At 43.5% G+C, this 16,128-nt stretch overlaps 1 protein-coding gene across 7 annotated transcripts in view; it reads left to right on the top strand.

Annotated features, from left to right (window-relative positions):
- nt5c2a (5'-nucleotidase, cytosolic IIa) overlaps nucleotides 1–14,774 on the top strand; it is an 82,517-nt gene extending 67,743 nt beyond the window's left edge. For 5 of the 7 annotated variants that reach the window (XM_037123669.1, XM_037123668.1, XM_037123670.1 and 2 more), the window contains 3 exons: nucleotides 5,335–5,395; nucleotides 9,237–9,413; nucleotides 9,531–14,774. In XM_037123669.1, coding sequence (XP_036979564.1) covers nucleotides 5,335–5,395; nucleotides 9,237–9,413; nucleotides 9,531–9,761 — 469 coding nt within the window. In that variant the 3' untranslated portion in view covers nucleotides 9,762–14,774. The remainder of the gene's footprint in view (nucleotides 1–5,334; nucleotides 5,396–9,236; nucleotides 9,414–9,530) is intronic. The other 2 variants (XM_037123671.1, XR_005079264.1) reach the window with 2 other exon arrangements.
- Nucleotides 14,775–16,128: the final 1,354 nt, after the last annotated feature.

Genomic DNA, 16,128 nt, shown 5'->3' with positions numbered 1-16,128 from the left:
CTTTATCCGTTACCGGGTCGCGGGGGCAGCTGTCTGAGCAGGGACACCCAGACTTCCCTCACCCCGGACACTTCCTCCAGCTCTTCTGGGAGGATCCCAAGGCGTTCCCAGGCCAGCTGGGCGACATAGTCGCTCCAGCGTGTCCTGGGTCTTCCCCGGGGTCTCCTCCCAGTGGGACATGCCAGGAACACCTCCCGTGGAAGGCGTCCCGGGGGCATCCGAAACAGATGCCCGAGCCACCCCAACTGGCTCCTCTCGATGTGGAGGAGCAGCGGCTCTACTCCGAGCTCCTCCCGGGTGACAGAGCTCCTCACCCTATCTCTAAGGGAGCGCCCCGCCACCCTGCGGAGGAAACTCATTTCAGCCGCTTGTATCCGGGATCTTATTCTTTCGGTCATGACCCAAAGTTCATGACCATAGGTGAGGGTAGGAACGTAGATTGACCGGTAAATCGAAAGCTTCGCCTTTCGACTCAGCTCTCTCTTCACCACGACAGACCGGTACAACGACCGCATTACTGCGGCCGCCGCACCGATCCGCCTGTCAATCTCACGCTCCATCCTTCCCTCACTCGTGAACAAGACCCCAAGATACTTAAACTCCTCCACCTGAGGCAGTAGCTCTCCCCCAACCCGGAGGGGACAAGCCACCTTTTTCCGGTCGAGAACCATGGCCTCAGATTTGGAGGTGCTGATTCCCATCCCAGCCGCTTCACACTCGGCTGCAAACCGCCCCAGGACATGCTGGAGGTCCCGGCTCGAAGGAGCCAACAAGACCACATCATCCGCGAAAAGCAGAGATGAGATCCTGTGGCTCCCAAACCAGATCCCCTCCGGCCCGTGGCTGCGCCTAGAAATTCTGTCCATGAAAGTAATGAACAGAACCGGTGACAAAGGGCAGCCCTGCCGGAGTCCAACATGTACCGGGAACAGGTCTGACTTACTGCCGGCAATGCGAACCAAGCTCCTGCTCCGCTCGTACAGGGACCGTACGGCCCTTAACAGGGGGCCCCCGACCCCGTACTCCCGGAGCACCTCCCACAGAATGCCACGAGGGACCCGGTCGAATGCCTTCTCCAAGTCCACAAAACACATGTGGACTGGTTGGGCAAACTCCCATGAACCCTCGAGTACCCTGCGGAGGGTATGGAGCTGGTCCAGTGTTCCGCGGCCCGGACGAAAACCGCATTGTTCCTCCTGAATCTGAGGTTCGACTATCGGCCGAATTCTCCTCTCCAGTACCCTGGAATAGACTTTCCCAGGGAGGCTGAGGAGTGTGATCCCCCGATAGTTGGAGCACACCCTCCGGTCCCCCTTTTTAAATAGGGGGACCACCACCCCGGTCTGCCAGTCCAGAGGCACTGTCCCCGACTGCCATGCAATGTTGCAGAGACGTGTCAACCAAGACAGCCCTACAACATCCAGAGACTTGAGGTACTCAGGGCGGATCTCATCCACCCCCGCTGCTTTGCCACCGAGGAGCTTCCCAACTACCTCAGTGACTTCGGCTTGGGTGATGAATGAGTCAACCTCCGAGTCCCCAGCCTCTGCTTCCTCTATGGAAGACACGTCAGCGGGATTGAGGAGATCCTCGAAGTATTCCTTCCACCGCCCGACAATATCCCCAGTCGAGGTCAACAGCTCCCCACCTCCACTGTAAACAGTGTTGGTGGAGAACTGCTTCCCCTTCCTGAGGCGCCGGACGGTTTGCCAGAATTTCTTCGAGGCTGACCGATAGTCCTCCTCCATGGCCTCCCCAAACTTTTCCCAGACCCGAGTTTTTGCTTCCGTGACTGCCCGTGCCGCCGCCCGCCTGGCCTGCCGGTACCCGTCAGCTGCTTCAGGAGTCCCCCGGGCCAACCAGGCTCGGTAGGACTCCTTCTTCAGCTTGACAGCATCCCTTACTTCCGGCGTCCACCACCGGGTTCGGGGATTGCCGCCACGACAGGCACCGGAGACCCTACGGCCACAGCTCCGGACAGCCGCGTCAACAATAGAAGTGGAGAACATGGTCCATTCGGACTCAATGTCCCCAGCCTCCCTCGGGATCAGGTCCAAGCTCTCCCGGAGGTGGGAGTTAAAGACCTCTTTGACAGAGGGTTCTGCCAGACGTTCCCAGCAGACCCTCACAATACGTTTGGGCCTGCCAGGTCTGTCCAGCCTCCTCCCCTGCCAACGGATCCAACTCACCACCAGGTGGTGATCAGTTGACAGCTCAGCCCCTCTCTTCACCCGAGTGTCCAAGACATACGGCCGGAGGCCAGATGACACGACCACAAAGTCAATCATTGACCTCCGGCCTAGGGCGTCCTGGTGCCATGTGCACATATGGACACCCTTATGCTTGAACATGGTGTTCGTTATGGACAAACTGTGACTAGCACAGAAGTCCAGTAACAGAACACCACTCTGATTCAGATCGGGGAGGCCGTTCCTCCCAATCACACCCCTCCAGGTAACACTGTCGTTGCCCACGTGAGCGTTGAAGTCCCCCAGAAGAACGACGGAGTCCCCGGTTGGAGCACTCTCCAGTACCCCTCCCAGGGACTCCAAGAAGGCCGGGTACTCTACACTGCTGTTCGGCCCATAAGCCGAAACAACAGTGAGATACCTATCCCCGACCCGAAGGCGCAGGGAAACGACCCTCTCGTTCACTGGGGTAAACCCCAACACATAGCGGCTGAGCCGAGGAGCTATAAGCAAGCCCACACCAGCTCGCCGCCTCTCGCCGCGGGCAACTCCAGAATAGAAGAGAGTCCAGCCTCTCTCTAGTCGGTACCGCTCAACCTCTCGCACCAGTTCAGGCTCTTTCCCCCCCAGTGAGGTGACATTCCATGTCCCCATGGCTAGAGTCACCATCCGGGGATTGGGTCGCCGGGGCCCCCGCCCACGACCGCCACCCAGATCCCACTGCACCCGCCCCCTCTGAACCCTCCCGTGAGTGGTGAGCCCACAGGAGGGCGGGCCCACGTCGCTCTTTCGGGCTGCGCCCGGCCGGGTCCCGTGGGCGAAGACCCGGCCACCAGGCGCTCGCCTGCGAGCCCCAACCCCAGGCCTGGCTCCAGGGTGGGGCCCCGGTGACGCCGATCCGGGCGACGTAAGCGTCCTTGGTCTTCGTTCTGTCATTATATATATATATATATATATATATATATATATATATATATATATACACATATATATATATATATATATATATATATATATATATATATATATACACATATATATATATACACATATATATATATACACATATATATATACACATATATATATATACACATATATATATATACACACACATATATATATATATATATATATATATATATATATATATATATATGTGTATATATATATATATATATATATATATATATATATATATATATATATATATATATATATATGCACTTGTGCAATGGAGAAGCAAAATCAAGACAGGACAAGACAAAAAGGAAGTTGTTTTGCATGCAGTGGCCACAGACAATTGCTCTCTCCTTATCCTTGTGACTGACATGATACTTCTCTAGTGTCATATTCTGGCAGTGTCCTTGTCACTAGAGCTATTATGAGGTGGTACCTGCAGCCCAATCAGGCTTGACAATGTGTCCAGCCCCTCCAGTATGGCCCATCCAAATGTGCGGTCACAAGAAAGTTTGCTGTGGGTCTCATTAGTCTCAAGAGCATAGAGGAGACACCAGGAGACCAAACTGTCAGAAACAGACTCCAGTAGCGTGGCATGAGGACCTGACGTCCTCTAGTGGGACCTGTGCTCACAGCCCAGCACCATGCAGCTCAATTAGCATTTGCAAGAGAACACCACAAGTGACACGTGGCAGAGATGCATTGGTGAATGTTATGCTGCTTGTAACATCGTCCAGCATGACCGGTTTGTTGGTGGGGAAGTGATGGTCTAGGGAGGCATATCCTTAGAGGGTTGCACAGACCTCCATATCCAGCGGTACCCTGACCGCTGTTACATACCAGGATGAAATCCTCAGAGCGGCTGTCAGATTTTACGCTGGTGCAGTGGGCCCTGGGTTCCTCCTGGTTCAGGACAATGCCCAGCCTCATGTAGCCAGACTATGTGGGCATTCCACCTAAATCCAATTGAGTACTTATGGGATGTTGTGTATCGTGCATCAGACTCTGCCAAGAACCGCCATAGACTGCCCAGGAGCTCATTGATGCCCTGATCAAGGTCTGGGAAGAGGTCCCCCCAGGACACCATCTGCCGACTCATCAGGAGAAGGCCCAGACGTAGTTAGGGGTGCATACAGGCATGCTTGGGCCATACATACTACTGAGTCGCAATATGAGTTGCCATGATAAAATTCACACAAGCTGGATCACCCTGTGATTTAGTTTTTTTGCTGAGATTTTTGGTGTGATTTTGAATCCAGCCCTCAATGGGTTGATGAGGTTTGTTCCCATTGACCATTGTTACATAAATGTGTTCCTTAAGAAATACTCACTGTCACAACATCACAGATAAAGTTGTTGCTCTTGACAAACAGACAGGTTCTGTGCTGACAGAGCACAGGACTACAGCTGAATGAGGAGAGGTTGATTGACAGTGTTGCCCTAGATGTTGAACTATTCATATCAAGATGCCGACCACATTATTATCACCATCTTCAGGCTTCCATTATCGTACACCTTCAAAATAACTGGAACTCTAAGATTCCAGATTGTTTTGGCATGTGACTTCATGTCTACTCTATGCGGAATTCAGCTGAATTGCTTTGTTGTACTCTGACATCCAGACATCTGGCAGGGTCCTGACTGCCAGAGCTGGGATGGAGCTGAAAAGCGACAGAGCAGATACACAACGCATCAAAGCCAGTGGAAGTAAACACATGGACTAGAGTGAAACCTGTCAGCTCTGCTGCTGCGATGGAGCAGAGCCAGATCAGACACATATCTGATGTAATTCCAACATCTGTACGTTTGCCTCAAGAATTAACTATTTGCCGTTACTGACAGAATGACCAAACTAGAATGGCACTCAGTAAAGTGCATATCTTTGCCATGGCCCAGCAGTCAAACTAGATAATCAAAACCATGTCAATTGATTCATGATTTCCATTGTGATGTGGAAGAATAATAGGTTGATAAAATGGTGAACAATGTAAGTTGAGCTGAATGAAAAGTCAGTTTTTAACCATTTTAAATCACATCATCCTCGGCCATGGTGTGCAGATTTGAAAATATATGCCAAAACAAAACAAATTTCTTTGATTCATATCAAAACCAAGTCATGTCTTTGTCTTGTTAAATAAAATGTCTTTGTGATTATGTAATTTAACCAACTTGGGTTGCTCCACAGGCATCTGGACAGCAGCAGCAATGAGAGGCCAGACATCAGCTCGCTGCAGAGACGCATTAAGGTAGAACCTTCTCCAGTGAATGCATATTTCTTCCTGTCTTTCATTTACAAATGTTTTTACACATGTATTCAGCCATTCTGTAGAAAGGTAGTTAGGGCCAGAGCACAAACCATGCAAGGCTCCATGAAACTGAAGGTGTTATTATTAGGGCATGAACATGAACTAAGTTTTCTATTGAAACTATGCGAATTATTAGGGCCAGAGGTCCTTCATATGGGCTTGGCTAAATGGCCTAGTCAGCTTCCCCCAGGCCCATGTGACCAGCATGCACAATAATTGGTAAATACAGATATTTGCACGCAGAAGTTTTTGAATTTTGTGCTCATTTTTGCAATTTGCACATCTTGTACCACTGTTAATCACTTCACGTGATTCAATGTAGCCAATCAAATCAGTGCATTCACACAAGCTGGGAGACTTGAGTGAGTGAAAAATACACACACAGACATCTGTCGGAGGAAGACTAAGTCACAGAAGAGGTATTTCACATGTCGTGCTCTAAAAAGAGAAATGTGGGCAACGAAAACAGCTTTTAATGGAGAATGGACTCGAAACATGTTGATTTTCCCCACGGGCAGTCTAAAACCAGTACGTCTTGTATGTTCAATCATCAAAAGCAGCAATGTGAAGTGCCACTGTCAAGTTATCAGATTTGTTCAACTCCAGCCCAACGTGAAAAAGGCTTGGTACGGAGAGTACAGTAACTCATTGACAACTCATTCAATGTCATTCCAGTTTTATTTTTCCATTCCTTGCTTTGTCTCCCACCTCTGGATCATCACAGCTCTATAGGTTTTGTCACTTCCATCTGAGAAGGTGATTCCTCATGGGTTACCTTTCCAGTCAGGTGCTATGAGGCTCCTGTGCAATTTGTCCAAGCTGCACATACTCTTCAAACAGCTGAATAGTCAGCTCTCCACCCCCTCCTTCCTGGAATGCCTTCCTGATAAGGATTGCCCCCTTTTGTTTGGCAAGGGAACTAAGCCAATTGGGTCGTAAAGTTCAGCTACTTGGTTTAGGAGTCCTCTTCTAGTCATCGGGCTCAGTATCTCAGATCTCTCACCTCTTCTTTGAGAAGATTCTTGCCCATTCTCATCTTTTTTATCCTGGAAAAGTTGATTTAGGTTCTTGTGTACAGTCTGTCTTCCTCCACTTGGTTTCCCAATGCCCAAGGTTTAATTGTCTTCATCCCTCATTTGATTTTGAAGTATAAGGGTTGTGCTTTGTTTCACTTCTGTTTTCAACACGTCTGCTGTAGCTCCTTGCCCCTCCCACTTTGCCCTGAGCTGACCCATGGTTTCAGAAAGAATCCTCCAGCATTTAAAATTTCCTCAATTCCTCCTATGATTTTGTCCAGTTTTCTGTCCAGGTCATACACATAACTATCCTTTTCAAGCACTCTGCATTCATCTTTCAAGTGAGCAGAGGTGGGCAGGCTTGCCATTTCCCATATTGCTAACTGTGCAATGCAACCGGCCAGTTTGTCCCAGATGTTAACCCTTGTGATGGCATACTCGCTGATCTCATTGAGCGAGCAAAGCTGTCCTACTTAAGGCTGTTGTTTTGTTGGTGAAAGGCTTTCTGCACCACTCTTGATTTGATTACCAGTGGGTTCTTAATGCTGCCCGAGTTTCCAAGCACTGTGAGACCTGTTAAGGCCTTCTCCATGGACTATGCAAGGCTGATGGATTTCCTTGGCTGGTTTCCCTTCAGATGTGGTATCTTCTCAAACTCTTCAAGGATTTCTATGGCAATGGTTGATCGGTTTCCATACCTGTTTTCCATGACTCTGAATAGTCCTCTGCAGTGCTGTAGGTTGAGAGCCTGATATCCTTTGAAATCCTGTCATTCATACTACCCAGAGGGTTAATCTTCTTGACTTCAGATGACCCAGATGGCTCTCCCTGCCTTTGCAGGCTCTCCCTCCCTTCTTCCATCTATGATATTCTCTTTTGCAGCCACTGAAGATAGGTAGAGTGGTTGGCTTAATCCTCACAATCTGTGTTGCTCGTGTGGCTTGTGTGGCTGGTGTTCTCCATCCACCAACTCCTGAAGCTTCAGCAGCTAGAGCTTGCACCGCAGTTCTCCATGCAATGATAATTCAACCCTGCTTTTGGCTGCTCTTATATCCTTGACTCTGCCATGTTACTCTTCCTTTGACATCATGGGGATCCATAGCTGACATAATTATCCTGCTCTCCAAGAAAGTCAGGTGCTTTCAAAGCATTCTAAGTTTGTGCTTTCAACAGGTACATTATTTACTTGATCACAGACATTTTCTGCTTCCATGTTTGCAGTTTCAAGCTCACTTTGATCATATCTTGACCACAGTTTTCTTTGGACATTGTCTCTTACTTCTTCGATTTTTGTTTTAGCTTCATTTAACTGCCAAGTGTCTTCTTGTTTTGTTCATTTGTCTTGTTTGCTCTCACAGATTATTAAATAACCTAAGTTTCCATTAAAAGCTCAGTGCTTTTAGTAGAAAAAAAAATAAGAGTACATTAACTACAATTTTATTCAGCATAAAAATAATGAACATGAATGACATTAACTGTAAGTCTGGCAGTTCATAAAATAAGATAACACTTTATTCATCCCACAAAAGGGAATGTTGCAATTCACATTTGATGTTGATAAAGTTCAAACCCTGGATTATTAGCCTGCAAACTACACACAAATGACCACAGACCTGGTGGAGGTCTGTGCTCTAATCAGAACATTTTCTAATTATATAAATTACAATGTATATTATAAATTATTGAGAAAAATGTACATGCTATCGTTACATTACTAGTACTGGTTGACTTGAAATAGATCATTTATAAGTGGTGTTGTTGATCAGCATACGTGTGAACACCAGCGCATGTTATGGTAAAGTTCATGTTACCAGTGTGAACATTGCGTTTGCATACAGAGATGTGTGGAACCACATCGGACTGTTATGTTATCTATCGCTAATCTGCAGCTCCTTGAACTCTTTGAACAAGTCCTAGATGTTTGGCCAAGTTGGACGTGTTGGCTCTCTTGGTCATTACAGATTTAAAGCATCATTTGCAGTAGGGCTTTGTGTCCATGGGCTTGTCCTTACTGTCGGCGACGTTAGCAAGGTATTTCCATATTTCGCTCCGTGCGTCTGCTTCTTCAACAAGCCTTGGACAGTCTGCAGGAGCACTCATGTCACTTTCAGCCATGTCTGTCTTGCTCTGCTCTGTGACTGGCTGTCACCGCGAAACCACGCCCACTCTGGCTGCAGGCAGTGAGGATACAGAGAGAAGCTGCTCACACAGATGTGCTGCCCCTCTGTCGCACAAAATTCATAAAGTACTGATACTAATAAAACGTGAGGTACCGCGGTACCTTTCTTGTATCGGTTAACCGTGCAACACTAATCTCAAACACACTCAACTCACATTTTCCCTCAAACAGACAACACAGAGAGCCAACTTCTGGTGTTGTCTCCCTGAAGACACAAAACCAACTGAGCAGGGGAACTACAGCCCCCCTTATCTGACTGATTGCAGTCAGCTGAGGGAGAACAGGTACACCCAGTAGGTCCTGATAACCTGTACCCTAAATGAGATTATAAACAATGATGAAAGACATTCAAAGCTTCATTTGAAACCTTAATAGAAGACCCAGATGTTAAGAAAAAAGAAAAACCTACCACTGTTGCAATATTTTGAATATTTCTGGTTGTGTTTTCTCAATATGTGTATATGTAAATTGATGCGCTTTTAATATACACATGAGGAATGTTTTGTCTGCTGCCAAGATGACAGATTATGGCTGCTAAAATCCTCAAGAATGAGGAAAATTGTCAGGACTGCTCTGTCCCTTTCAGAAAGTGACACACGACATGGACATGTGCTATGGCATGATGGGAAGTTTGTTTCGCAGCGGATCCCGGCAGACACTGTTTGCATCCCAGGTCATGCGGTATGCTGACTTGTATGCTGCCTCCTTCATCAACCTGCTCTACTACCCATTCAGCTATCTGTTCCGAGCTGCACATGTGCTGGTGAGATCCACTCTTACTTCTTACTTAGGGCAAAGTTTATACAGTCCCAAATGTGTGTCATCTGCTCTAGCTATATTTTTTGATGAATGCCATTATATTAAAACTTCTCCCTCCTAGATGCCTCATGAGTCCACAGTGGAACACACACATGTCAACATCATTGACACAGAGTCGCCGCTGGCCACAAGAAACCGCCATGACATTGACTTCAAGGAGATGGAGTGCAAACGGCACCAGCTGACCCGCTCCATCAGCGAGATCCAGCCCCCCCATTTCTTCCCTCAGGCTCCACAGGAGATCACCCACTGCCATGACGAGGATGATGACGAGGAGGAGGAGGAAGAGTAAACTCACATCCAGTACATCCTGTCTTTATGTTTTAAGATGTTTTTTTCTTTTTCTTTTAAATAACTAAAGGGCTGTAGCAGCTTGCTGACCTGGTCTTGTACTAACATGGACTACTGTTGATTCAAGTAACTGATAACTGTATCTGTCTGTGGGTGAAAGAGAACTATGTCTGTTTGTAGTGTAAGATTCAGGCAACGGGATGGTGGAATTGAAAATGACAAAGGAAGAGAATATCTACCTTACACAGTTAGAGTACCTGTTTATTGTATCCTGGAGCTCTGCTGGGTTTGTTTGACAAGGGATTTTCTCCCTCTGTATGGAGAGCATTCAGGTTATCTATCCAGTATACATTTATTAGTTTGTAGTGCAAACTTGCTGCCATGCTGCTTTCTCCTGTGCCTCTCACTATAAAACATACATAGAACTTCAAGAGGTTCAATTTAAGGGAATAATCTGAATCTAAAGTCAAATCCTTGGTATTTTGGGAGGCATATTATTTTTGAGGTGATTTTTAGAGACTAATGGCCAAATGTGGAGATATGATATGTGTAAGGTTTTCAACATAGCTAGAATTTAACAGAATAAACGGTTATATTAGTGTTGAAAACATCCACTGTAAATGTCTGCAGTCGTAGGATGCATGTTTCTTTACCTGCAGTGCAGGAACACGGCAAGATGTTTGGACCAGCATGTGTTAACTTCGACTTGCCTCAGTGTTGAAAAGCAGCAAGCTGTCATCCCTTCTTTGGGGATCTTTCTTTTTTTATTTAAGAAATTGTGGGAAATTTAGGATTTTTTAATAACAGCACATCTGAGAGTGAACTTTTACCTGAGAACTGAACTGTAGTTTGTGTGTATACATAGCTGCTGAAACTAGACTCAGTCATACAACAGCTCTACAACACACTTTTTTTGTACATATCTCATGCTTACAGCTCAGAGAAAATGTATGTACTTATTTAACCACTAATTCTTTCACTGTGTAATAACAACATATTTTCCATATCTTACAGAATCCCAACGACTATGGGGCCAAGTTTATCACTCCAAGTCCTTACTGTTATATAGTCTGGTTACATTATGTTGTATGTATTAAAATAACTGCAAAACTAATGGAGATATCATAACCTGCACAATGGACTGTGACATAGTCACTGCCTTATTCTTCTAACATTGAGTTGATAGAGTGAGTGTGTATGAGAATTCTTGTTAAAAATAGATTTTGAACATGTTAATTTTTTTTCATCTCAAGAATGAAAGGTTAAAGTATGGAAGCCCATTCTGCCTGGAAAAAAATGATTATTTAAGATTCAAATAATGCTTTGGTAGTTAGAAAAGTTAAAAATATAAAATACCAAGTCAACTATTCTTCTTGATATAGTCAACATTTTTCAGATTTCAAAGTCAACATTTCAAAGTTTGATTTTGTGTCTCAGTGATGTTAAAATTATGTGAAATCAAGCTTTTGACTTAGATTAGTAAGCAAGTCAAAATCTTTTTTTTATATTTTTCAACTATGATGTAGGTTTGAATTTAAAAACTAGACTCAATGTCTCCTTTGTACTGTTTAATTTTCTAATTCATGCTCATATTTTGCACTGTGGATACACTGTTACCAACTGGGTTTTTTCCCTTTCCAACAGCAAGTTGATAAACAATCAGCTGCAGTGCCCGCATAGCCGACCTCCTCATGCTGTCCATTTTTCCCTGCCATAACATAGCATCCAAAAACTAAAATAATTGGAACACCAAACTTTATTATGATAAATATTATACAAAAACAATTCATTGTAGTCAGAACATAAAATATTTTTATACCACTTTTTAATGTGTGAGTGTTCACGCCATACCAACCTTTTGTGAACTCATGAATCTCACCAGCCGTCTTCTCTGATCCGAATATCAACTGTCCATGATTTTACTTCCAGGGATGATCTTGTGTTCGTAGAGACAGACGCAGTGTGCATGTAGGTGTGTGTGTGTCTGTGTGTGAGGGAGAGAGAGACACTTGAGTGACAGAGACGGAGGGAGAGCAGGGAAAGGAAATGCGGCAGAACGAATCCGCTGTTTTTAAGTAGCGTAAAAAAATGTGATGAAACGCAATACAAATTAGTGTGTGGCAAACACTTATGCACAAATGTCATCACAGATACTCTCAATGTAGCGAGGATGCAGTAGTGTATTTGACTACACTTTAGATCTCGTCAAATTTGTTCATGTTTTTAAGTTACAGCCTTGATTTAAAGACCCTGTGAGGAGGACATGCTAGCAGCAATAGTGATTCTCAGATGAGGTAGATGGTGGCCCTTTAAAATCTCAGATTCACAGCAGGCCTTTATTTCACTGTATGTGTGATTCTGCAGTTTATGTGGTACAGCCTCACACAACTTGACACAGAAGGCCTCATGTCTATTGTTGAGGCTGCCTCATCCTGTTTTGGCTGAATAGACATATTGTTATGCTACTCGTCAGGAGGACTGTTGTCAATAACATGTCTCAAATGGACAAGTTGATTGCTTGATGCTGTTGCCTTTGAAAGCTAGTTTAGACTTTAGTAATCAGACATAGTCAAGTGTAAATAGAAACAACAATAGTTAATGCATGTGTCAAAGCTGCAGTTTTTGATGTTTTATTTGAATATTGCCTTTGTTTTGAAGAACTTTTAGTTTAAGCAAGTTGAGATGGTTTGAGTCATGGCTGATGTTTGTAATAAACTTTCTGATTTGATATTTTAGCTGGGTTTTCATTTTATAAAATTCAGTATTCTCACCCACTGGATTGTCTTCCAGCCCAAGTTGCTAGCTAGCCGTGTTCATGTCTTCTGTCACACACTTACACATCTCCTCTTTGCTGTGTGTTCTATTACTGCACTTATTCACCTCAGACTGTGAGGCAGTCTATCACATTGCACCAAACCAAGTGTTCCCAGGACTCCACTGTTGTCTCCAAAGTTGATCAAAGATTTTGTATATGCAGGTCTAAGACTGGTGATTGACAGATTATTTTGCAATATCGCCCTGTGAATCACTGGTGATGTGAGGTTGTTTAAAAAGGAACTCCCACCATGAGGGAAGAACCATATGCTGATTTATGATTGTATTAGTGGTTATGAACATATACATGCTGCCAAGCTGTCTGCTGATTTACCTTAGGAATACTGTACTGTATGTTGTCATTACTAAACTCAATTACAACAAGATGCCAGCAGAGGGAGCTGAGAGCTTGAAACGACTAAACTGCACTGAGAAATGCAATTCAGTGGTCCTCATGAAACCTTTGATTACAAATGGTGGTTGCACACTTTTTCTGTCCTCCCCTGTAACCAGACAGACTAGTCAACCTCAGTGAGGTGGGTGGATTCAGGCTATGTGAGTCTCCTTTGCGCTGGTCCTATGCACATTGATGTTCTGTTCCGACTCAATGCATGGGAGGTGCATGGATTTTTCTTAATGTTCCAGTGAAAAATGGCAAAACATGAATGAGTGTAGGAACAACTAATTCAGATGCTATACAGAACAAGGGCTGGTTTGAGTATGACAATTATGCTATAACTGTCACAGTCACTAGATCCCAATGCAACTTAACTATCAGAATTATGATAGCATTCCTTACCACCTTCATCAAAACACTAAATGAGAAAATGTCTTTAGAAATATACCGTCCAACCCTCCATTACAGTTTTTTACACTTGGAGAATTCTTGACAAAGAACACTGAAGCTGTTGTGATACCGTCCAACCCTCCATTACAGTTTTTTACACTTGGAGAATTCTTGACAAAGAACACTGAAGCTGTTGTGATGGCTTGTTCTAAAACTACACCTTACACACACTCAATACAGTTACTTTGTATTGTCACCTGTCTTTACACATTTTTTAGTTGGAAAGTTACATTAAAAGGTGTCTCAGTGGATGCTGAGATAAGTACCAGCAGATGTATGAACTGAAATAGGAAAAGAGAGTTTTCAGCGTTTAATCTTATAATGCTTATCCATATAAATAAAAGACAGCTTGCAAGGGAAATAACTATTAGCCTGAGCGGTCAGCACAAAAAGAGTGTTTAGTCTTGGAAGCCCTGTAGAGAAACATTGTGAAAGGCAGATGTGAGGTGTTTCCCGTTGAGATGCTGTCCCTGGACCTGTATCCTCGCAGACCTCAGGGATCTGATAAGACCACGTGCCGTCATAGGGGAAGAATATTATTTAGACCCAAGGTTTGAGAAAGGGGCTGAAATTGACTGTAACTCCCCTCAGCCCTGTGTCTGAATCAGGGGGGAGGGGGACTAACATATTTTTCAGTCAGTTCTTTAACAGATCGTATTGAATGAACTTATGCTATTAAAGCAAATGAAGAATATGTGCAACTAAAATGTCATACACAGACATAACTACAGACTGTACAATGGTCGCCTGACCAGCACAAGAGAGAGAGATGATTTGTTTCTACATACCTATCGAATTTTGAGCTTCAGTTAGATGTTACTTTAACATTTAACATGAAGGGTATACAATTAATATTAAATACAGCAATAATTTAGTAATAAACAGCTAACTAGTATCTACTTATCTACTTATGATGTTCATATTGATTATGGTATATATACTATTGGCTATATTTATTAGTTCATAAAGATTAACATTAGTGAATACATTAACAGTCAACTACTGTGTCTAGTAATCATCTTCTAATGTTAACTGAGGTTAATGTATACATTATTTTCTTCATGAAGATGCTACCATTATTAGTAAAATCTTAAATAAGCATAATCATTAAGTAACTGTAAACATGGATGATAAAATGTTTGACATGCATGTCATAAAGTTAACAAACCATCTAATCAAGTGAAAACTATTAGTTTTATAAATAACCGCTCCATGGTCTCCATGTTTGCTCACTCCTTTATCTTCGTGTCCTCCACTTATAGCTTAACCTATACATTATTGAGAATGTTAAACTGTATGTGCATTACTGTATCCTAAAAATACTGATCAAATAAATGAAACACTTCAATCACGCATCAGATCTTGAAGAATTCATTATTCAAGTTGAAAAGATTGTAAATTTTTTTGAGAACAAAATGAGGTAACAACTGTCAATGGAAACCAAAAATCAGTAAGTAAAGTAAGGGTAAAGGGTTGTCCTGCTTCTGCCTCTCCATTGCACCTGTTGTCACTTTTATTTAAACTAAAGCAGGTGAAACTGATTCACAATCACTAAATGGAAAGATTGATATCCCTGAAGTTTAACACATTAAGTGTTAGCAGTGTATTTTAGTGATAGTAACTCAATTTTCCACTAAAATTAAAAACTGGAGGACCACTAAAAATGCTGACTCATTATATTGGTCAAACATGAAAACACATTTGAGAGACAACTTTGCAGTTGGAAAATGTTAGTTAGTTGTGTTATGTTTCAAATTTACAGGAACACAAAGGAGAATTATTAAATGCAGTGCAGTTTATTTAGCATCTCTATTGGCAGAAATATAGAAAATAATATGTTTTCATTACCTTAGAGCCTGTTATATCTACAGAGGGAGCAGATCTCATCATGTGATTTTATCAAAAGCTCCAGAAAGTCTTCTAAATGTGCCCTGTGGTGACACTGCTTTGTCAGCTGTTCCTGTGATTGGATCATTCCATTGATTGTAGTAACAGAAACTGTTCGGTGTTGGAAGTTTATTTGATGAAACTGGCATGGTCCCTCAAGCTAATGCATTCAGTGTTTCTGTCTGATCTACAACAAATATAGCATCTTAAGCGGTTTATTATGAATCTCGATGACTACAGACGTGGTTCTGCTGACGGGCTGAGTTGCCATGGAAGGCCATTATGTTCCCCGTACATGTCCAGTTTGGCACACTGTAAGCTGGCTCATCTGCAGAAGACTATGTATATCCTGCTGTGGAAGCTGCCAGCATGAGGTAACAAGACTCTGCAGCATGGCCTCAGGGACACTGCCAGGGTCAAGCAGCTGTTTGGCCTTCACGCTGCTGATAAGTTTGTCCCTTTGCTCCTTATCCTGAATCTGAGCTGCTTATGCAGGAAAGTTTTTTCCTATAATTCCTCAGCTTTATGAAAGGATATTCTTTAAATGTTTATATATAGTAACCCGCACATCACCCTCTTCTATTGTGGTCACTAAAAACACAAAAGCAGTGGAAACAGGGCAGTGAAACATGGCAGACTGAGTGGAAGAGGACCCACCCCCTCTGTAGTTATGAAAAAGCTCGTTCAAACATTCTATCTTTGTTAACAAAAACATTTCTTTGAGCAATTATACATAAATGAAAGCATAACATAATGCTTTTATTATTATTTACAAATAATGAGTACTATATTCCATTTGTGCTGATAGAGTCTCCTAAAT

This window comes from Acanthopagrus latus, chromosome 15 (assembly GCF_904848185.1).
Source record: "Acanthopagrus latus isolate v.2019 chromosome 15, fAcaLat1.1, whole genome shotgun sequence".
Lineage (NCBI taxonomy): Eukaryota > Metazoa > Chordata > Actinopteri > Spariformes > Sparidae > Acanthopagrus > Acanthopagrus latus.
This window is presented reverse-complemented; position numbering and strand designations above follow the sequence as displayed.